General features: G+C 35.5%; 1 protein-coding gene across 3 annotated transcripts in view; it reads right to left on the minus strand.

Moving 5' to 3' along the window:
- The window catches only part of tbc1d22a (TBC1 domain family member 22A), a 316,264-nt gene that overhangs the window by 77,634 nt on the left and 213,546 nt on the right, over window positions 1-25,084 (minus strand). The window contains exon 12 of one of the 3 annotated variants that reach the window (XM_018092308.2): window positions 18,881-19,297. The exons of the other annotated variants lie outside the window; for them this stretch is intronic. Coding sequence (XP_017947797.1) covers window positions 19,292-19,297 — 6 coding nt within the window. The 3' untranslated portion in view covers window positions 18,881-19,291. Of the gene's footprint in view, window positions 1-18,880; window positions 19,298-25,084 lie in introns of those variants that run through there. 3 annotated transcript variants of the gene reach the window in all.

The following is a 25,084-nucleotide window of genomic DNA, read 5'->3' on the forward strand; positions in this document are numbered from 1 at the left end:
TTCCCAGATGCAGTAACCCATAGCAGCCAATAGGATGTTTTCTTTTAAACTAGTGACAAGTAAATGTTACCTGTATTTACTGCTTAGTTGCTATAGGTGATTAGACCTGTATCAAACTTTGCATCTCACTTAATCCTAAAACATTTTTTTTTTTAATGGAAGATCCTTTTCTCCTCCCAAGAGTTAATTTAGGATTCACTAAAATTGACGCAGCGATCAGCCAATCCTCAATCACTGTGTCATAGCACCGCCCAGTGGTAGCTGGGCCATGCCTCTTCCCCACCCTGTGACATCACAACCCCACCTTTTCCCAAACCCCCGTGACATCATTGCCTGCCTGCCGACAAACGCAGATAGAGGTGGCAACCCTAGTACCAACCAATAAAAATAATAGTTACTGTCCCTTAAATAAGTTATATACAAATACATGGGAAAATAAAATACAGCATTTGTTAGGAAGTCGTTTTCAGAGTAATTTTGTTAAAGCATCCCTTTGAGCTCCAACTATTGGTCAGGGCTAGTCTCATCCCATACCAAGATTACATATATAAAAAAATAGTCATTACAATAACCCTGCTCTTTCTCAATGAAATATTGTATAAGTATCTAGCTTAGTAAAAATCATTTACCACTAGATATTATTTTTCACAGGACTGTGCAGCGTCAATCTGGCAGCCTATCTACCACTTTATAAATTACATATCAGTCTGGGGCATAGCCACCCCCCTCCAATCCATGTCAAACATTCCTCAAAGCTGCCAGGCCCATTCAGGCTGCTCTCCATAGCTTTGGTTGCACTTTTCCTTTTTAGAAGAGTTGAAGGCAAAGTAGATAAAGAACCCCCTCATTTATGATATCACTGACTTTACACTAGTAAATTATTAATGCACTTACATAGGTTTGTCCTATATTTGGAGCTAACAGTGTTAAGTATTTTTAGCACTCTACTAGTTATTAACTTATGTCAGCTTTCTGAAGGCTATACAAAGATGCACCATTTTAGTGTAATTGTATATAGGTACATTTGTTTTTTTAAACAAGGCTTTCTTTTGGTATGAAAGAATGTTGTAGCCTAAGAAAAATATTTCCACAGATGAGCCAACTGTATTAAAAAAGGGAGAGGCCTAAGCGGACTAACATAGAAAAAAATATATTTTCTTTGCTCTCAAGTATTTCAAGTGGTACATAGCATAAGAGGTATCATTCCTGATCCTAACCTGATGCCTGTGGCCTGCATCTTCCTGAATATTCTGTGGGTAACTAGAAAGGAAAAGAGACACTAAGCATTCTGATCACTACAAAAAATAGTGGTGATTAAGACTCACTGCTACTCCCCATGTTGAGCAGCTTGGCATTGGACCACTGCAAGTACTAAACTACTTCTACCACTTCCCTTACATGAATATAGACTACTCAGTAGTTAAAAGCTGGCCAAACCTGGATAAACTGGAATAGTTGTTATAGCCTTATAGGTGACATCATTCATGCAAAAGCACTGGGAAGTTTAACCTGTTTATTTCTGTGTCCAGTAATAATCAAATACATACGCCTGTTGCCAAAAAAAACTGATGAAACAATACATAGAACCCAAATGTTTGGCCAGCAGTAGAATTATTATTGGACTGCAGGCCTGGACTGGCAATCTGTGGATTCACAAAGATAGTGCTATAAAATGCCATAGACATTTACTATTTAGTGGGCCTGTGGGGGGGCTAGATCACACCATACCCTCTGCTAGTTCAGAATCTAGGTAAAAAGTTTACTTTAAAATAACTTATTACTATGTGGTAGAGATTGCTGAAACCACCGGACAGATACTACTTTAAGATATAGGCCGAGGAGTGTCAACAACATAAGTAAATGCCAGCAATAAATGAATCAAGATGTCAATTAGACTGCACAGACTACAAAAATCTTGATTAGCATGATCTGTAGTGATTGAGCCAGAGAAACATATTATTATAGTATATTTATTTAGCGCCGTCTATAGTGCAGTCTAAAAACATACTACAGTCAATAAAATAACAGTTCTGTGAATTGGCGACCTGACCTGCTGAGCTTCTACCGAAAATCTGAGAGAGAAAAAAGGAATCTAATTATTTTTTTAAAAAAATGAAGGATAGTGATAGAAATATTTTAAGTGATCTTCATTTCTTATTTATTGGTTTTGAAATATTTGCCCTCCTATTCTTGCTGGAGTTTCATTTTATTGTTTATATTTCTATTCAGGTGCTATTTATAGTCCATTCTGACTCACTGCTGCCTGGTTGCTAGGGTAATTAAGCCCTAGCAATTAAAAAACTGTTTAAGTTCCAGTCCTGACATCTGCACAAAAAAGTAAACAATTTTAAATCTACAAAAAATGAAGGCAAATTGCAAAAGTGCCACAGTCTAGATTATAAGTGTACATTTTAATGTAAGGTACCCTTTTAAGATTTAGCAGTACCAGGCAGACTATAGTACACATGCTATACATCTATTAAGTGACTGCAGTGGCATGACTGATCTAGTAAATTAAATACATTCTGGCATTAGATGCAGAAAGTAAACCAACAACCTTGAAACACAGCTTTGTTAAGACGAAAAATATTGTGAGCACTCTCCTATGTCATCATGATTCCTAAAAGGGTCAGCATAAAAGTGTGGCTTTGTTCACAGTGTTAATGTGACAACTAAAGCCCATTGCGTTAAACAGGAACTGCTTGCATTGTATAAATTTGCATTATATCCTTGAACTGTACTCTCTTGTCTATTATTAGCAGACATTAATGTGTGTCTTGGTCCCAGTTACTTCTAAGTGTTGTCCAGCTGGTTGAATAATATTCAGTTCTGTAGTGGCTAAGATTAATTACCACCATCACAAACAACTTATACTCCAATCTAACAATATAATTATTACATATTTTACATTTTGATGTCTAAACTACTTACCTCATGTATCATCCTAATTGCGTTTCTACTTCTTTCCCTAAGACGCTGAGTAATATGGCATTAATTAATGGACACAATAAAGAAACTGCCAGTATTGTTTCAGTTCTTTCTGAGAACTAGGCTCATTTGCATTCTTTCTTTTTTCACTACCTTTTATATTAAACAATAGCACCACTGAGACCTCTGCATTAAATTGTAAGTCCATTAAACAAAACACAACCATATCCATTCCCACAGATATTCATCAATTACCATATTTTACAGCAACAAGTACTTTTTTATTGTATTGTCTCTAGAGTGTTAAGACATTGGGTCAAATTTATTTTATAGCATGCACTTTGCATTATAAAAGAATTGCATTAAATAATAAATAGATAAAAGAGCTGGGGAAATGTTCTGTTAAAGAAGAAGCTTTTTTGACAGAAATAATATGAATAGCACAAAAATACACCCCCCCCCCCCCCAATAAAAAAAAATAGCATGCAATGGCATTCAAATTCCAATATTGTATTAAATGTAACTAAGCTTATATCATTCATTAACCAGACAGGAATGTATAACTGAAAATTCAGCAACTGAATAGATACCGTATATACTCGAGTATAAGCCGATCCGAATATAAGCCGAGGTACCTAATTTTACCTAAGAAAACTGGAAAACTGTAAGGACTCGAGTATAAGCCTAGGGTGGGCTTACATAATACTACAATTACATGATGCTGAGAAGTGCATGATGTCCATGACTAGACAGGCCCAAAAATATCTTTGTAGTGAAGCATCTGGCACTTGAGCCTCCTGGGGCACAGCCCTGATAGTGGATCTACCTACCAAATCTTGCACCCAAGGGGCCCAGCTTACTTACTAAGAGAGTGCATCAGGGTAGACTTGCAGTTTGTGCAGGTTCACAGGGGCCTTATGCTGCCATGGAAAAGCCAGCCAGGTGTAACTTGGTGGGCTGGAGGTGTGACTGGGTGGGCTGACTGGGCAGGCTGGGGGTGTGACTGGGTGGGCTGACTGGGCAGGCTGGGGGTGTTAGTGGGCGGGCTGGGGGTGCGACTGGGCTGACTGAGGATGAAAGAAGTGGGGTTGATAAATTTACTCTCAAGTTCATTGCTGGAAAATGTTCAACATAGCCCAAGGCAGTTATGATGGCCAGTGAAATTGTAGCCCGGCAGCATACCTAGCACTAAGCATGCTAATGAATGCCTGTTTAGAGGCAGTGCTGGAATAGCGCTGTGTGTGAGGCGGCTCAGTACCGACACTGCATGTTGGAGGGCTTTCCTCCGTCTGGTTCTTCTGTTTGGAAGCATATTTAAAAATCGGTTGTGCCTACTTTCAGCGCATTCACTATTATCCCAGGAGGGTGTAGTACAGAACGCTTGGGATTCACCAACAAGACCTCGGTTCATTTTGGCGCTACAATTGAAAGGCGGGGGTGCGAACGAGCCGGTAAGAAAAAGATGGGTCCCTTACCGATTCGGGCATAGGCGCGCACAGCAGGTGTTCTGATCGATATTTGCACGAGGGGGGGCTGGTGGTGAGGCTGCGAGCGCTTCCGTGCTTGTGCACACCGGACGGTCCACAGGGGGAAGGTGTGCGAGCGGACATCCACGGGGTATACACCTTACCGATATACGCGAGTATAAGCCGAGGGTGACTTTTTGAGCACATTTTTGGTGCTCAAAAACTCGGCTTATACTCGAGTATATACGGTAAATATATTATAACCACTAGAAGTAAACTTTAATGTTTACACAGGATGACATCTAAGATATTTAGTCTACCATGCTATGGGCGAAGAAACATAGAGCACAACTGGAAGTTATTTGCACCTAAAATGTAAGTGGCAGCACAATAAATGTTGCCAATAAGTGTAGTATTCAACAGCTATGATAGGGACCACATGCATACAACATAATCACAACATAGCAGTATTTTTACACATGCATATTTGGGTTTCTCGCACCAGAGAATGCTAAGCATTTATATGGTAGAACATATGTAGGAGTAAGCACAGATCTGTCAACCCCCCCTATTTATTCGGGAGTTACCCAATATTAAGCAGAGTTCTCATTATTTTTCCAAAGTCTCACTATGTCCTGCGGTAAATTCCGGGTGTGCTTATGCAGTAAGCGTTCGGTGAAGTCACTTCACTTCCCGAAGTGTGCGTGACGTCACTTTTGGGTATCGGGTAGTGTTATAGCCGTTATATTAGACATCTGCTCACTCCAGCCTTTATAGATTATATTTTTGCCTAACTAACTATATTGAAAACATTTTTTTATTTTGCGCAGTCTATCAATTTTTACACTGAACTGCTCCTTTAAGAGAAGTTGTTTATCTTTTTCTTTCTGCATTAAAAGACCAATAATTAGTTTAGCTGTCGGCTAAAAACACTGTTGAGTTCTTTCATACAATGATTGCTAGTTTTTTAAGTGAAGTATTTTTTTTTTTTTTTTTTTAAACTATGCTTATTCTTTTAATAATGGCCTACCACACTCTAAAAACATACAGGAAGGTTAACTGGCTCCTGATAAAACTGACCACAGCATGTGAATTTGATAGGCTTGCCCCCCTGGGAGCCACCGGCTGGTCAGGAGGCGCCAGTAGCTCTTAGGGTTCCCCTGTGTCAATAAGCATAGCAGTTCCCAATGCGGAATAAAAGGCGGGAATGGTCACCTAGAACAACTATAGGGAGGAGCAAGGATGTATTTTGCAGCAAGTACCTTTAGGGGCTGATTCATCAAAGTACAAAATTGAATCCTGAAGTGGGTAAAATTCGGATAAGGTACAATAATTTCTGATGTTTCGGAAATAGAAATTGTCACACAAATGCTTACGAAAAAATCGTATTAGTCACGATAATATTGTATTGGCGATCCGAAAGTCACAAAATTTTCGTATCCAATCGTAAACGGTGGGAAAACCTCTCTGTGCATGTTTTTGGAAGCCTCCCATAGGACTCAATGGCAGCTGCAACCTGGCCCAAGGAAAGTCACGATACCGAAGCTTGAATGAATCCGAAACTTTAGTACTCAGCGTGACAAATACCATTTTGTCGCACAAATTGTCACGCTTTTTGTTGCAAAGTACGAAAAAGTCGCGCAAAACAAAAAAGTTGCAAAAAATAAATAGAGCATGAAAACTTCGAAAAAATATGATTTTTTTGTATTAGGAAGAGATGGTACTTTGATACATGGGCTCCTCAGTGAAAGTGGTTTTACACGCAACTGACTGCGGGGAAATTTTAGGGACCATAACTGATATTGGTCACACAGTCCCCCCTGAGGGCCCCATACAAAGACTGATAGGTTGTCAACTTGGTCTAGAAAGCTTAAGTCAGCTTTTATTGGCCCTTGTATAGCCTGATTAAGTATTGGCTCATAATTTTGCTATGGTTACAGAGGAAAACCTATTATAGATGGAACTAAACATCATGCATGGCTACAAATAAAAAATAAATAAAGAGCATAGTTGCTTAGGTTCTAGTTGGAAAGGTTTTCTATTGGTACTCTACTGAGAATAATAACTAGTTATTTCTTGATCAAAAATAATTCCTGTGAAGGACATGAACGCTGAGTCACTACATGGAACTGGTGAAACATGGTGGCACAAATGAGCACTACCTAGAGTCTCAACAGAACTATCAATGTATAAAGTGATAAGAATGGCAGATACAGAAGTGACATCATGACCCCAGTCCTTCAAGAAACAATGAATTCCTTGAACAAGTATTTCCATGGGCTAATAAATGGGCTACAAAGAGACATGAATGTATCAATACTGAATAAAGGACTGGAACATATAACCACAAAGGTTGGTTTACACAATGAAATATTACACTTTATGAGAGCTTTTCACAATTACTGAAACATTACCAGTTCAGAAAGCACAGAAATTAATATATATGCAAGAATTGTACTGCAAAAGCTTATCTCTACAGGCATAGCAGTTGATAAGTATGTGTTTTTTTTATTGTTTATATATTGTTTTTTTTGCTCTTTATATGTACATCTGCTAGGGCTGAATGGTTATACAAAATTCTCCAAACTGTGTTACAGCAATGTGTCAGACAAACACAAGGACACATATAGAAGCATGAGCCCACTACAATAATTTTTTTTATCATAAAAAAAAAAAAAGAAAACATACTTCCACAATGAACAAGAACGCATGAATATTCACTACTAAGACACATTTTTGTTAGTAGCGTAATCTGACAGTCTAAATATAAGTGCTTGATATGTCCATCCCTTATTCAGTGCTTAAGCTCTGTTGGGAATCAATTCTAGACGTTCTTTAAGAAATTGATGAATGATAATAGTCCAATTCTCTATTTTTTTTTTATTTTTTTTTTATTGTCCTAATGGAAAACTGAATCCTTTCCAAACAACTTTTATTGAGTTTATAAATGTCTCCACTAAATAGAATAGGACTGTTTTTTCCAGTTAATCCTGTGCAGATCAAGAGCACAGGATTAACTGGACAGAACAGGCAAAACATTCCTGAACCTGTATATTTTTACAACTATATTGCAACCATAAACTGCATAGTGTGATTAATCTGTAAACAAAATGTAATTTTAAACAACAGTGAAATGTTGTCATTGTTCGACCCATTCTAAACGATTGCACCTGTTTTATTGTCAAATAATTCCCTTTGAAAGCGGTTACTCCCATAAAATGATTTACACATTAAAGAACATGCAGGAAACAGTGTGCTTTTTTCCATCTTAAAATTCAGTTATTTAATAAATATATGGTAAATGCCTAATTCACACAAAATGTGTATATTTCCCTAGCAATCTTCAGAAACTCAAGATCAGACACATGGCAATATGAATATTCATACTGCAAGCAAACTGAAGTGACCTATCTATGCAGTATATAAAAAGGCATATCTCCATCTCAGGATCCATTTTTTTTCAAAAGTAAAAGAACAAGTGAATTTCTGATGTGAGCCTGGGCTCGGGTTGCTGTGCATTCTGATGGCACAACAGGAGGTGGGTGTTAAGCACACTGAGGAGCTAATTGCTCCTTAGTGGGTTGTGCTTGCGGTGGCTATAGAATTCTCCTCAATGTGTAGTCTATCATGACATGAATATTTTGCCATAAGTCTGATCATATACTTCCCATCCCATGGGAACATTTTTAGCCTTTCACTTTCAGTGTTTGGTATTTTTTTATACAATATTTTTTATATTACGTTTTATTCTAGTATTTGTATGCCCTAATTAGAGGGAAGGTGCAGTGGTTACCTACATTTTCCCATTTTTTTTCAAAATTACTTTGTATGTACCGAAAAACATAATATAGTAGTAGTATAGTTTTCATTTGCACCACAAAACTGAAAGCAAAGTAGATAGTTTACCCCTTTTAAAAGAAAATTCTATGCATTCTGATCATCGACCTAGCCTTCCAACAAAAACACTATTCAGAAGCGATTTTCAAGTGAGCCTTCACAATGGCCTAGCTAGTTAACTTCAATCAGCAACAAAGCTTCTTTTATTCTGTTATCACACCAGCACTGGGAATGAATGCCAAGGATTCTGTAGTATTCCTAAGTAAGTACTGTCACACCATCAGAATATAAATCATCCTTTCCTCCTTTCACATACTTAAACTGATTTAGATGAATGTATGCATGACAACAAATAAATGCAACATAGAAAAGTGAAAATGAGACAGGTATGCCAAACATAATAGCTGAAATAGTAAAGATTGTATAGTTTCTAAGGGCATTCTGACTTCTATATAATTGAATAAAGAAGCAAAATTAGTTATACTTTACATACCTCCTAATGTACATGAATTCAGTGTTGTAATGCCTGTACCACTAAAAATAAACACGTTGTAGATAACATTTTAGCTTCTCTCAAGTCATCATTGTAAGGCTGCAAAAGAGGCATAATCTTCAGCTAAATTTTGATTTGTCAAATGTTTTTATCAAGCTACCTAAATAACACAAGAAAGTGGAGTTCCCAACTCCTCCTATTATTACTTATTTGAAGCTGGTAATGAGCTCAGTTCTACATTAAAATGGTATAAACTTTTTGTTGGAAATGGTTTAAATTTGTTCAAATCTTTATTTAAAACAGTCCACATTAATTTATTGTCTTTATTGTTATTCTAAAGTAGAAAAACAGATCAGTTCATATAACCCCATAAGGACTTCTGGAACCAGTAATTAAATGGATCTCGTAATAGCAAATAAATAACAAGTAAAAATAAAAAAGAGATCATGCATGGCCAAGGAAGCAGTCCAACACTGACACTGCTGCGGGAGCATGTGGCAGCAAGAACAGCAGGTGCTAAAGGAGTGTGGGTCCAGGGCTGAATGCAACAACATTTGAGAGCATGGCAATGGTACTGGATGGAGAAGGGGGTTGGGTGATTCTGGGCTTACAAGGTGGTCCATAATAACTATTATGTCAGTAACTGCCAGGCAAATAACATAATGAAAAAGATGTCACAGATGTTTATGCCCTCAACTAGGTATTTCCCGTAATTAGCCACTAATATTAAACTGCCTTTGGGACATAGCCCTAATTTTTTGCTTGACGTACTAATTTCTTTTTGGATGTAGCCAGCTTTAACTGCTAAAAATATACATTAAAACGTTAAATTTAAAAAATGCCTGCATGCCTTTCCCCGCCCACCTCTCTCGGATAACGTGCTGCCTAACATGCAGGCAAAACTCTATTCAAGGGGTTAGCTTTTTCTAGATCATGCTAAAATGTATAAATGATGGTTCTTTCCATTGCCCAAACCCCTTGTGAAGAACTAGTGTCTATACCAGTAAGCCAACTCCTGGGACACCAGGCAGGTATATAGTCAATACTATTGCAAGCTTTGACACTTCAGTTTATGACCACCCACTTATCATATAACCCAATAAAAAGAGTCATGCTGACACACTTTACTAGCTATACCTTTACCTCCATCTGATGTGCTATTTAGGTTTTTTTTTTATTACCAAAAGAAGGGCACCTTGCTCTCCTACTTTACGAGCTGTACCCTGTAGGCCAGATGCCTTTTTTCTCTTAAGTACAGTGTGAAAATTTTATTTTACAGTCATGAAAATATTTGTGTTTGTACTTGCTGTATAAAGATAAATTTATAGGATTTGAATCAATTCTTGCCTTTAAAACAACAAATTGCAGAAAAAATGCAATGAATGCAAAGAAAGAAAAGACATTTTCTCAAAACATTAATAGTTTGAAAATATCACAATTGACTCACTTTGTTAATAGACAAACAATTTGAAGGTGACCTAATTTTGTTAATTAAGGTCTTATAGCTACAGGGACATTTTGTATTAAAATTAATGAATAACTGTGTCAGCACAATCATAACAGATATTTAATATATAATGCATTAATAAAACCTAAGAAACAATCTTACTTGAATACATTTATAAGCCCATAACACAAAAACTTAAGTGTTGGCCCTCTGGAATACAGGTACAGTTTATATTGGAATATTCTGAAGCTTTTATTTGGCTGGGAGATACAAAGCTTTTAGAAAGGTACGGGGAAACCATTGTATAATTGGTTGCTCAGCAACAGATTTAACCTTATGGTTTACTAAGGATTTATGACTGATATTTAAAGAAGGGCTCAGCATATATTTAATGACTTAAAGACTCTCATTCTGCAGTATTTCAATCAAATAAGATTTTATCTAAGATCTTTTTCTGCTTAGGAAGAGAATGTACTTTAACGGTGATGATTCATTAAAAATTCCCAGGTTACTTACATATATTTTCTTTCTGGAATATTTATTAACAGGTATTTAGGCTATAAGACATTGAAGTTCTAAATCTAAAGAGAATTTTAATATATCTTAGGAGAACTGTGGTGAGCATTTTAGCATTCACAACATTAATGCACCAACCGTAATAGAACAAATGTCACATTAAAAGCATAAAGTTGGCTATCAGAGGAGGAACAGTATTTTCAGCAGTGCTACTAATGCTGGATTTTTATTTAGACTCTTTATTAAATGTACTTTAAAATAGGGTAAAAAGTGCTTAGGGAAACAAAATATAAAGTTTTTGTGAACTGTAGTTATATCAAAATAATAAACCACAGTATACAAATAGGTAACAATGTTCAACATTGGATAAAGAAGACTTTTTTGATAAAATATTAGGATTCACAATGTATCAAGAGTAGTTTGTAAAAAAAATTTCTTTTGAACTATACCAGCCACAGAGAAACCTATTTTAGGCACCCCTTTAAAAGTTCCCCTAAATACTCAAGGGAAAAACCATTTACAAAGGGACTTCCTCATTGACCCTTGACTTTCATCCATACCCTTGACTTTCATTACATATCAGCGCTGCGGAATATGTTGGCACTTTATAAATAAATGTTAATAATAATAATAATAATAATACCTTAATGAAACACCAGGAGCCAGAAATGGGTAAAATGGCCACAGCATTTATTCACATTTTATCAAATAAATAGGAACTTGCCAGCCTCCGTCAAGGCAATATCGCTACTATGCTCTGCTTTTCCTTACTGAAGAGATCAGCACTATATCATTATATCTGCCACTGAGTATTAGACTGCCTCTACCTACAGAGAGGATGGGCCCAAACTCTGCCACCAGCAGGAGCTGCATCTCCCACCATGAGAGAAGTTCAGCAGCCCTGCTGCCAGTCCTGAATCTACAGTCTCAATGATGGGAAATGCAAGCAGGCTGTCACTTAGCACAAGCTGTAGTAGCGTCTGTATCTTTCCCCCAAAGCTAAAATTACCTGTACAGTACTCTGGCAAGGTCTGACCGCTGCTGTGACAAATAAAACTTAAAATATATTATCATATATCCAGTTTTGATTCAGAGGAAGGAAAAAACCCAACCTGAAGCCTGTGCCAATTATGCCTCAAGAGGGAAAAAATTCCTTCCTGAACCCCATGGCGATCGGAAACATTCCCTGGATCAAGCAATCGTAGTTAACATGAGTTAGATACAATGCTGACTCTCAAATTTATACTGTATAAAGATACAGAAAGCACAATATAACAGTGCATAAAGGAAAACATCCATGTTCTGTTATTAATAGATAATATGAGAACATTAAAAAGAGAAAATCTTGGCATTTCACAAAATATGCAAAAAGGAGGGGAGTGTGGGTGGGATGTTTCTAAGAAAGTAAGTGAACTGCTTCTCTCGTGACATCACATCCCTATCCTTCTCCACCCCCAGCCCAGTTTTCCCCCGCCTTGACTCATTGCTTCTCACCCAAACACATCTGATTCTACCAGTCTTTAAACATAACATCTGGCTGCTGGTCATTTGGATCCCTTGTCATGCAGCCCCTGCATTTATAGCTCCAGGGCTTTCTTTTCTTGCTTGACAGGCAAAGGAAAGTACCCAAGCTCTGATTCATTTGACATGCAGTCCTAGCAGTGGGTTAGTGTGCCCACAACTTGTTGTTCATTTCCAAGTTACAGTGCCTATAAAACCTAAAACATGAAAATTTCCAAGGAGGCAAAACATTTCTGTAGGCACTGTATACAATCTTAAGACCCCAGTAGTGATGAGCAAATATTTCCGTTTTGGTTTCGTCCAAAAATTCACAAATCTTTGAAAAGATTTGCGAAATGGCAAAAATGACGCATGCAAAAAAAATTGTTGCACTAGTCATTTTTCAATGCATCTGTGTCGTGAAAAAATCCGCTAATGGCTAAACATGGAAATTCACTGCAAATCCATGCTTGTGAAAAATTTCGCTTATCGCTAGTGTTACATTGTACCTAAATACCAGCAACAAACCCCAGCTCTTAAAATAATTCCAAAATTGAATAAACGAATATCTAAACTAATTCCCTGTTTCATGGTTCCCCCATTCCATTTTCCCCTACTCCTAATTTCCTTACACTGGGATGTCAATCAGTTGTTTTGTCCAGCAGAAAAAGCTGCACAGCTTACAATGGTAGGTAGGCTTCAATGTGTTGTAAAAAAAATAAAACAAACCGCCCATTGACATCGCTGGGGTTTGCAAATTTTTCGGTGAAGCCAAATGAGGCAGATTTGCTCATCACAAACCACAAGATGCAAGTACCTTTCTGAATACCACCAATGTGCCATCAATTTGGCACAAAGCCCTTACATACTGTACATTGCTTCTGTAAATGAGTCCAACAGATTCCAACACTGTTCTTTTGTTTTGTAAAGGAACTTTTCTTCTCTTGCCCAACTTGGAGAAATAGTTGCTGCAAATGAACTACCAGAGCTATCATTACTAGCTTACAGATGAATTAACAAAGGAAGGAAACCTCTTAAACAAATGAAAAACCCTTGTTTTTAAGAACAATTCAGCTTTCACACAACAGTCTATCCACTATTTGTGCTCTGGTTTACTCCATGCTCTGAAGCAAAGGTGAAATCAGTCAACCAGAACAGGAAATACACAAGAGGTAAATCCTGTTAAATATTTTTGATGCTTCAGAGTTGTGATGTATTATCTTACAATAAAACCAAACTAGTATATGGCAATTGGGTTGCTCCATTGATTAAACTTATATATTTCAGGTACTATATTGTGATTTGGCAATTTACTGCTGAGGAGTGAACTAAAAGTGCTTATTGCAATCTACAAATACACAACATAGTATTAGTTTTTTTTTTTTTTTCCTGTTGTAAGGACAACTGTATTAATGTACTGCAAGGGATAATAACATCCTAACACAATTATTAATTATATTTCCATGCTGATCAATCCATTGCAAAGGGGCACTTAGCATGTTAAAAGAGAAGAAAAGGTAAAATTACTGAGAGGAGCCAAAATGTTACCCCCCCCCCCCATTACTATGGACTATTCCTTAAATACATTTGACTCCACCTACTAACAGCCAGGAGAGCTAGGTATAACAAGATGTGTGTGACCAATCAATTCTACCTTTTTTTTTACCCCTGTACCCCAAAACGTTGTGCACTTCTTTTTCTTCTTGCACCTTCCTAACTCATGTTGTCCCATGTTCGTATTTTTGATTTATTACGAGACATTTCCAACAATTCATTTAAAGGAAGAAAAAGGGGAAAAAAAACAGTATAAAGAATAAAAAAAGGAAAAAAAATGCAGAAATCAAGAGATAGTAAAAAAGAAATAGGTTGCATAACTGGTAATGGGCAACCCAAGGGTTAAAGCAGTGCCTGTGGAACTTTTACTATTTTCCTTTAGATCAAAAGGGAAGAGACTATCTATTTAGATCAATAAGCTTTCTCTCTACCTCAGCTTACCAGGAGTATTTATCTTATTCCTGCATATATATTAGTAAGTTGGAACATATCATAACTGAACAATATGACTGATTGGCCAAAGGTCAACTACATTCCCTTATTAAAGACCCCAAACACCATTTTATTATCAAACAAAAAAAGGGGAAATATTATATCTGACATGGAAATACTGTTTACATTTGTCTATACAGCAATACTTTGACTTTTTTAATGATAAATTTAAAACAGGATAAATGGCAAAGCATCAGTTGCAAGAAAACGAAAGAAGCTAAATTCTACTAATGCATTTATTCATGTGGCTCATTTTCAAGCTGTTAGCAAAGAATCAACAAAAAGATGCAAAACCAATCCTCCCTAGGTTTATAGCTATCTATACAGTGGCCATCTGGCAAAAAAAATAAGCCTTCATCCCATCTAACTCAATGTGCAAATTACAATAAAATTGCTTTATAACGTTAGTAAAGTGACCATCAATATATAATGAGTCCTGAATCCTTCTTTAGACATTTTTATTGACCAGAAAATTCCTCCGGAACAAGATGCATTGCGTTTTCCTGATCTCAAACAAAAACAATTGGTACTGTTTTTCATAAGACACTGTAAGAAAAATATTAATCATCTGAGGCTTACATTTTCATTATGTAAATCGCGGCACAAAAAGGAAGTATGTCTACATTACAAACAAAATAAATGTAATATATTTTACAGTGCTAAAAGATATTGTTAACTTTAGGATGCTGGTATAAAAAGCAACTGCAGATTAGCACAAATCCTTCACTAGTTCAATGGGCCTTCAAAGGCTCCTATAAGAGGTCTGCTGCCCTGTGGTTGTCTGCATCCGTATTACTGGGATTCTTATAAATTCTTATAAACATTATTATCAAGAAATATTTTATAAATTAAGTACTGTATTTGACTTTGGAGCCTGTTATTTAAACTAAAATTTTCAGAAGCATAAAAACTTAACTAGTCTACAGTCTAAGGGCATGCCTTGTAATGCAGAATCTCCACAGAATTTCTCTCATATGTCCACTGTATCTCCAGGCTTTTTGCAAAAAATAAAAACACTGCTTCAGTTGTACAAATGCACTGTCCATCTGTCTTGTAACTCTTGATACCCAGTGCACATGTGTAAAGTACACATGTGCGCTGATTATCAACAGTCACAAGTCCTTGCCTGAACTGCACAGGCCTTTGAAATACAAGTATGCGATCCATTATCTACAAACCAGTTATCCAGAAAGCCATTTTAAGCAAATACTTCTAATTTTTTTTTTAAATTTCCCTTTTCTTTGTAACAGTGAAACAGTACCTTATACCTGATAGGAACTAAGCTGCATGTTTCCATATTTGTGGCACAACAATTCTATTGTGTTTATTTAACGTTTAAACGTTTTTTAACTTTATTTTTATTGCAGTAAACAGAGTTCATTTTTTTTATAACATTTCTTATCTTAATATAAGACACGGAAAGAAAAATAAAAAATATAAATTCTAATAACTGACATGGCAAAGAAAGGTAACTCCTAATATATCATGTTTTGAGATATACATATATATATAATAGAAAGGGTGCTGCACACACAGGGACTTGATACAAAAGAAAAATTCAATTGTCAACATATACAGGCAAATAGAAGGAGTGCAGTGCTAGAAAACTAGGTTAAGTTTAATATCATGTAGCTAGTAGGCAAATGGATACATGTTGCAGAAGATATATGTTGCAAAAAACTATATAGAGAATGTTCCCAGTCAGAGACATCAAGCATTTCACTAAGAAATAATATATATATTATATATTACATAAAGATCTCATATCTGGAAAACTCCAGGTCCCAAGCATTCTGGATAATAGATCCTATAACGGTATAGGCAAATGTTGGCTTCATTCCAGTAACTTATTTGTTATTAAGATAACTGATGCTTGTTAAAAATAAATAACTAAAAAATCGTCAGCGCCACAGCTATGAGACATGATATTCTACTTTATTAATGAAAAAAAAGAAGGGCAGAGAAACAAAATTGCATGATTTGCTTCAAAGTTTCAAAGATGCTTAGTACTCCAAGACAAAATACACAAAAATTAGACTTATTTCTGGCCAATAACTTATAAGGAAACAGGGAAATTGGTATGTACACTGAATAACAACAAAAGCTATGAAAACCTAATGGGTTGCCTGACAAGATCAATAAAACATCTGGTTTATTTGTTATTTATTATTTATAAAACTCTGTTCACAGTACACTATATTTTATTAAGAAACATTTTACACAAGAGACTATATTATTTCCTTCCACCATTTTTAAACATCGGTACATTAGCACCTTTTGGTGGGTAGGAAATTTTTATACAGACTATTCTGTGTACAGTTTCTTTTTATATTTTGTTATATTGTGGTTTATGTATCTTTATACAGTATAAACTTGAGAGCCAGCATTGTATTTAATTCATGTTAACTACGACTGCTTGATCCAGAGAATGTTTCCAATCGCCATGGGAGTAAGGAAGGGAATTTTTCCCTCGAGGCATAATTGGCACTGGCTTCAGGTTGGGTTTTTTGCCTTCCTCTAGATCAAAACAGTGGATACATGATAATGTATTTTACGTTTTGTCACAGCAGTAGTAGGACCTTGCCAGGGTACTGCACAGGTAATTTTAGCAAAGGGAGAAAGGAGGCTCTCTCCTGTGACTGCACGATGGATTGATAAATACAGACACTACTACTGCTTGTGCTAAGTGACAGCCTGCTTGGATTTCCTATTATTGAGACACTGCAGATTCAGGACTGGCAGCAGGGATGCTGAACTTCTCTCATGGTTGGTGATGCAGCTCCTGCTGGTAGCAGAGTTTGGGGCCATCCTCTCTGTCAGTAGAGGCAGTCTAATACTCAGTGGCAGGTATAATGACATAGTGCTGATCTCAAATGGCAACTATGGAAGTAAGATTCAAGTCTTCAGAAAGGAACGGCAGAACATAGTAGCGATATCTTATGGAATTCTGGCTTTAGAATATTGCTTTGGGATGAGGCTGGCAAAGTCCTATTTATTTGATAAAATGTGAACAAATGCTGTGGCCATTTTACCCCATCTCTGTCTCCTGGTGTTTCATTAAGGTATGTAACAAGGGGGTTCAGTGGGATGCCTCAAGGTGAAGGGTCAATTGAGGAGTCCCCTTGTCTTTGATATGCAGTGGCAAGTGGCTCTTCTTGCGTAGATGCTTTCCTTCTCAGTGTTTCATGGTATCCACATGCACAGTTACATCTTTCTCAGCTCAACTCAGAACCTCCATACAGGGCAATTGACATGCATTACATGCCAATACAATGATAGGATCCATTATCTGGAAACTCATTATCTGAACTAGGGGAAGACCACCTCCCATAGTCACCAATTTAATTAAACTTTTTAAAAATGCTTACCTTTTTCTCTGTAATAATATAACAGTACCTTATATTGGATCCCAACTAAGATATTATTAATCCTTACTGGGGCAAAACAATCCTGTTAGGTTTGTTTAATGTTAAAATAATTCTTTTTATAGACTTATATTCTGCTAAAAAGATCCCTTATCTGGAAAACCCCAGATTTCAAGCATTCTGGATAATAAGTCCATAATAATACAGGTCTATTAATATATACAAGGGGGCTGATTTATTAAAGTACGGCAGGTACGAAACACAAAAAAATCGTATTTGTTCGTACTGTACGTATTTTCTGCAACTTTTTCGTACTTTGCGTCAAAATTTGTGCGACAAAATTGTACTGTTGTGCAGAGTACGAAAGTTTCTGATTCATTCAAGCTTCAGTATCGTGAATTTCCTTGGGCCAGGTTGGAGCTGCAGAGTGCCATTAAGTCCTATGGGAGGCTTCAAAAATCATGCGCTGAAGGATCAAAGTCAGAAAGGTTTTCCCGCTGTTTACGATTGTTCAGATACGAAATTTCATGACTTTCGGATCCTCAATACGATATTATCGTGACTAATACGACCAATACTGTTTTTAGAAAATCTGTCTTTTTTTTGTCTCTCTTTAAACTTTGGCACTTTCTTTTTAAAGGCAGACTGTTTAGTAGACTTAAAGGGACAATATTGCCACTTCTTTCAACATTAGTGCTTTTTTCAATCTCAGGTACTGAGGCTTGTAGCTCCTTCAGAGTTGTCATAGGTCGATTAGAAGCCTCCCTCAAAAGTTTTCATCAGGCAGTGGCTCAAAATTTGCTCGTATCCATCCCATGACTTTTTTCAGTCACCTATTCCTATTTATCCCTATTGGTTGTTGGACTTGCCAGTCTTGTCCATGCCCTGTTCTCAGTCCAGTTTGACTGACTTGAAGAACCATGCATAAAAATCACTCCCGAATGGAACACAAAGCTAGTACACATAAACAAAGACTGTAGGGGCCATTTACCTACGGTCAGAATTTTTAGCGCTAAAAGTGACCCAAAAAAAAAAATTTGCGACTTTTTGAGATTCACTATGCAAAAAAACTGCAACAATACTGAATCCAAAAATAATACATCTACAACTTGTCGAGATCATGTAGAAGTCAATGGCTTCCCTGGCCATTTCCTGGAATATCTTTCTTTACTTTCATTTGGTGAAGGTTAACAGATTTTTGACGGTGGTGATTGTGCAACAATTCAAAAAAAGTCCAAAAAGTTTATTGGAATTGCAAAAAAAAAAAAAAAGAGAAAAATTTGAGTTTTAGGTATCTGTATATGTGTCACATTTAGATCAGTGGATATACAAGAAGTATTAACTTGCATTTTGTTGCATTACATTAAATATCTCTCCATGGACAAAAACAAATCTATTTCCATGGTATTTCTGTTTCATAAAAAGCAGAGTAAAAGACTGTACAATGCTACAGTCATCAACAATGGTGCTCAAGACAAGGAGAAAAAAAGAGAGTTGCAATCAGTCTTTTAATTCATTGAATGTCTGTCACTCTTGTGTGTTTCCTTTCAAGTTACCTTTCAAAATGTTCAATCAAAAATCTCAGAGAAAGAGTAACCACAAAATGTACATTCAATGTCACTGAAAAAAAGCGTAAGGCATAAAAAATTTTTGCTTTGCTTTTCCTGTCCTTTAAAAGTACTCGCTCTGCACATCAAATCTGAAATGTTAAAGAAAAATATTTAATACCAGAGTCATTACTGAAAAAATGTTTGCCTTAAATTGGCAAAAAGGTAAGCATAACTCTGCAGTCTTAGCCAGTGGTATTATTTTTAGTGCTACAAAAGGCTTCACCAATGCCTACCTTATCATAGCAGCTCCCTTGGTTCCCAATCTACTTGTAAACTAACAGGCCAGAAATGTCAACAAATATTTTTGTTTGCTTTTTTTGCATTAACTAAAGAAAAACACTGACTATCAAATAAATAAAAATGGTAGTTGCACGAACCAACCACGATACTTTTTCTAAAATAATGACAAAATTCTTACAGGTAAAGTGGGTACCAGGTACGTGGGTTTCTATAAAGATTTTTATAGAAAATATTGTTAATACTGTATACAATAGGGGCAGCAAAGTAAGTCCTAAATAAATGACTGAAACAATTTTAACACTGAACTAAAGATGAGACAATATGCTATGACTTTATAAAAAATGATGTTTTTATTGTGCACTGTGCACACTTGTATTGCCTTATTATACCTATTAAACAGATTTGCCTTATGAATTTGAAATTGATAATTGTGCTAAAATTGTGTCTTGAAAAATACCACACATCACATGTATGATGCTGCATTTAGTTTTTTCAGGTGATTTTAGGGAATACTAATAAGGTGCCTATGGATAAACCAGGGCAAAGGGGACAGGACAATTCAATTTGTGGCAGGAAAAGTATGTTGGGGGTGGTGGTATAACATGGTGGTAATTTTACTGCAAAACCTGGATGCAGCTGGGTTGATTTCAGCCCAGTTTTCAGGATGTTGAAAACTGTGAACTGGAAGCACTTGTATGACCAGGCTGTCCAGTTCAAACTGGATGGGTGGCAACCCTAACTTATAACTAATAAAACTAAGTTATCTTTCAATACTAACGTATATAATGATTTCCCTTAGATACTAAGCCCTTTCTTTCACAGGGCTTTGTTCTATGCTTCTGGTATTTCTATATTGACTATACTGAATATTGAAACGTTGAATAATATTAAAATACTGGATTATGGAACAAGTGTAATTAAGCACTAGCTACTAGATAACACTTATATATATATATATATATATATATATATATATATATTCCAATTGACAATGCGCACTCCTCATCCTTTATAATTCATTTATTGTTGCATTAAAAACATCAACGTTTCGGTCCAGGTCTTGGACCTTTTGTCAAGATGTTCAACATCTTGATAAAGGTCCAAGACCTGGACCGAAACGTTGATGTTTTTAATGCAACAATAAATGAATTATAAAGGATGAGGAGTGCGCATTGTCAATTGGAATGAATATGAGCTACAACCATGTGCAGCACCCTTGAATTGGATATGGAGTAAAGTGAGTAATGGGAGTGCGGACCTAGTGATACAATATCTATATATATATATATATATATATATATATATATATATATATCCAGGAAATTAAGGAAATGATCCAGGAAATGAAGATAAACTGCAAATGTCTTTAACAAATTCCCATTGTTAACAGTAATAATGATATAAAGAGTATGAAAAGTATGAATACTAACTCCAAGGTAGTATTCCATTTGCAAACATTATTTGGCTGAAAACTCAATTTCACTTCAAATTCCACCTAAATGAACATTCCGCTTACTTGAACAATTTTTAGCAGAAATTTTGATTTCACGTCAATTGCCCTAACACACAGTTTAAGTAAATATTTCACTTACCAGATGTCTATTACAGTAAACATTCTTTCAAACGAAACATTATGCTTTACTAAACATTTCTGTATTGCTTAACATTCACTTTCAGTAGTTATTAAATTAAATACTCCATTTAGATGAACATTTGATAATACTAAAAATTCCTCTTACTTAAATATTTTACTTCACTGAGCTTTTCATTTAGCAAAACACTTCATTTGCTTGAACACTCCATTTACATATACACCGAATTTCATTCTCTTCAGCTGAACATTAAGGGGCATATTTATCAAAATTCAAGATCCTAAAAAAAAACACAGACATGAAAAAAAACTCCTGCGCCTTTTCTTCTTGAATGTTTTCATATTTATAAAAAAAAGTGACAGAATATTCCTGTGAGTGTTTTGTATTAGAAAAAAACTTGCATGCTGACAAGAATAACATTGTTCCATTCATTTTTAATGTTTTATTAAATTGGGGAAATAAACTTGTTAGAGACAATTTCCATTAACTTCTATTGAACTGCGCCAGCTTTTACATGCAGAGTTTTTACTGGCAACTTTTCTGCAGATTTTTCCTTTAATATATACCAATTATTTGTGGTTCTTAAGAATGTTCTTGAGCATATTTGCATTTGTGTTTTCACACAAAATGTGAATGAAAATTCAAGCTCGAATTTTGATAAACACGCCCCTTAGTTCCACTACACATTCAACACTGCTGAAAATAATTTTCTATAAACCTGAACATACTTTAAGGCTGACCATTATATTTTACTCAAACACCAATCCATTTAACACAAATATATTTATCTATTGATTTTTTTTCAGTTCAGGCTTTTTGAGGCCCGAACACGGATTTTATTGCAATTTATTATGCCACAAAACTGCAACAAATCTAAATGCAAAAATAAGCCATTCACAACCTGTCAAGATCATGAAGAAGTCAATGTCATATGTCCCTTTTAGAAGTGGAAGACCTTTCTTTGCTTTGTGGTTTGAGGTTTTCAGTTTTTTTTTTTGCGCTATATGTTTTTACGCTAGGTTTTTGTACTAAAAAGTCATTGTTTGCGTTTTGTTTTCCCAACTTTTTTTTGTGCTTTTTCAGTTTGGCTCTTTTTATAAATGACAATCATTGAAATAAGTTTAATCATGGTTTTAAAAAACTATAAAACCAAGAAAATCAAACTGTTAATAAATCCTCCCTAAGTATTTTGTTAATTTAAGTTGAATATTGCATCTCTATAAACATGTTTAGCATACTATTCTTTGTTACCAATGAATTTTTTCAGTTAAACAAAACACTGAGTTTAGCTGAGCATTAAATTTGTTTAAACAATTCATTTTATTGCATTATCTAAAAATTATACATCACTTACAATTCTAATTAGCTGAATGCTCAGTTTACTGTATATTATCATAATAAATCATAATAATTCATATGTTCATAAAATGCAATAAAAGGCTTAAATAAGCATTACATTTTACTAAATATTTTGTTTTTCTCAGCATTTCATTTTACTAAACATTCCATATCACCATTTCCTAATTAGGGCAATGGCACACGAGGAGACATGTCGCCCACCAGAAATCTGCACTACCACAGGCGCCATATCTCCCGAAAATGTCTTTCCCTTCATTAACATTCAAATCACTGCATGTAAATCACATTATGTATGGCGATCCAGCTTAAATTGCAGGAAAATCACCACATGTAATATGTTTTATATGCAGTGATCCAAAGGTTGGTAAAAAGAAAGGCAAGGAGATTTGTTGCCAAAACAGCAGCACAGATTTGCCACGGATACATTTCCTCATGTGTCATTCTGTTCAACTACACATTCCATATGCTTACATGAACAATCTATCTTAGAAAAAATTCTGTTAACTGAACATCCCATTTATCTGTAAATGATAATTAATTCAAGATTCCCTTTACCTGAACTCACAGAGGCGTATTTATGAACATTCGTATTTGTGTTATTTTAGCATTTTTTAACCTCTAATTTTTAAAAAAAAGTTTCCTTATGTATTAAATATCTGAATAAAAAAAATGTGACTGAATAAAACTAAAAAAAACACTCAATTTTCGTGTCGTTTTTAATGGGTCACAAAGCTAAAAAAAAAAAACTTGAATTGACTGAATAGTTATCCTTTTAACTAGGACAGCTCCCTTTGACTTCATTATGACTTTAAAAGCTTTTAGATGCAAAGTTTTATGTTCACATTCTTTGCTTTTTTTCACTTTTCACAATTTTAATCATGATTTTTTACAGCAAAAAACCCTAGCCTACCTAAAAATTATGAAGATGATAAATGTGCCCCTTAATTTCACCAAGTATTCCATTTTGCTAAAAAAGACATTTAAAATTTGTCAAACATTAGCTTTACCTGAATAATTCACTTCAGTAAGGTTTCCATTTAGCTGAACATTATACTAATTGAATTTCACTTCACCAAACGCCCTAGTTAGATGCACAGTCCATTTCAGTAAACAGTCCATTTATGTTAACATTGAATTTCACTAATACTATAATTAGCTGTACATTAACACTATTTATTCCATATAGGTACACATTCTATGTCAACATTCCATTTCACTATTTCACAGACATTTACTAAACGTTTAATTCAACTGCCATTTAACTGAACATTGCATTTTTATGAATAATCAATTTTAGTAAAAATTCTAGGTAACTAAACATTGGGGCACATTCATCAAAGTAAAAGTTCGAATCCCGAAATGGGTAAAATTCGGATTAGATACGATAATTTCTGATGATCGCAAATATCACGAAAATGCTTATGAAAAAATCATATTAGTCCCGATAATATCGTATTGGCGATCCGAAAGTCACAAAATTTTCGTATCTGAACAATCGTAAACGGCAGGAAAACCTTTCTGACTTTGATCCTTCTGTGCATGATTTTGGAAGCCTCCCATAGGACTCAATGGCACTCTGCAGCTCCAACCTGGCCCAAGGAAATTGATGATACCAAAGCTTGAATGAATTCAAAACTTTCGCACTCATCGCAACAATACAATTTTGTCACACAAATTTTGTCGCACAGTACGAAAAAGTCGCAGAAAATACGCACAGTACAAAAAAAATACAATTTTTTTGTATTTCGTACCAGTCGTACTTTGATAAAACAGCCCCATTATGTTGTGCTAAACGTTCTATTTATGTAAACCCATTTTGATAGAATAAGTCCAACTGGTCAGTTCTATGTTTATTATTTTCTAAGCCATTAGGATTCCTTATCAAAGCCAATTTTAATTTTTCTTTTTATCAGTGAAAAGCTAAACATTCACTTAAATGAGCAGTAAAAATACATGAACTTCTTTGAGGTAATATTGAGAAAAATATTGCTTAACAACACATAACTGAATTTCCGCAACATCTTTAACCATACTGAAAACACAAGAAAAAAATAAATATCAATATTTATAGTTAGCGATAACCAATTAGCTTGATATTAATTTCTTAAGTGTGTCTCACTAGACACTTCCCAATAGTAGCAGAGTGTTAGCCATAGAACAAAACCAGAAATTATAGAGTAGGTGTTACCTTTTAAAGAGACAATTAAAAAATAGGAGCTTTAAGGACTACTTATGTCCCTGCTTCAGGCCCAAAGCAGGGACTGGAAATAAGTAGTCCCGAGAACTCACTTTTTTTACTCCACACACCACATCCAGATAGTGAGGCAGCCCTACAGCATGCCGGATTAACTGTGTGCCTTTAAGAAATGGCATCATCATAGCACTGAAACTGAATGGCAAAATAAAATCTCCGCCACCCACCTCTTACATATCTTAATAGAGCCCATACAAAGGGACTTATTACAATACTGTATGCTAAGTTACATGTGGCTGTGCACATTATGTCTAGAGGTGACTAGACATAAATCGGAATTTGATGTGGGCTCTGTGCAGGATGAGAAACAGAAAAAGCCCAAGGAGCAGCCCAATTAGTATTGTCAAATTACAGGTTTCATACATTACAGGTTTCATAGCGTGTACTATACCCTGGCTACATTACATTATATAATTATTGAAATTCCAGAC

This window comes from Xenopus tropicalis, chromosome 3 (genome assembly GCF_000004195.4).
Source record: "Xenopus tropicalis strain Nigerian chromosome 3, UCB_Xtro_10.0, whole genome shotgun sequence".
Taxonomy (NCBI): domain Eukaryota; kingdom Metazoa; phylum Chordata; class Amphibia; order Anura; family Pipidae; genus Xenopus; species Xenopus tropicalis.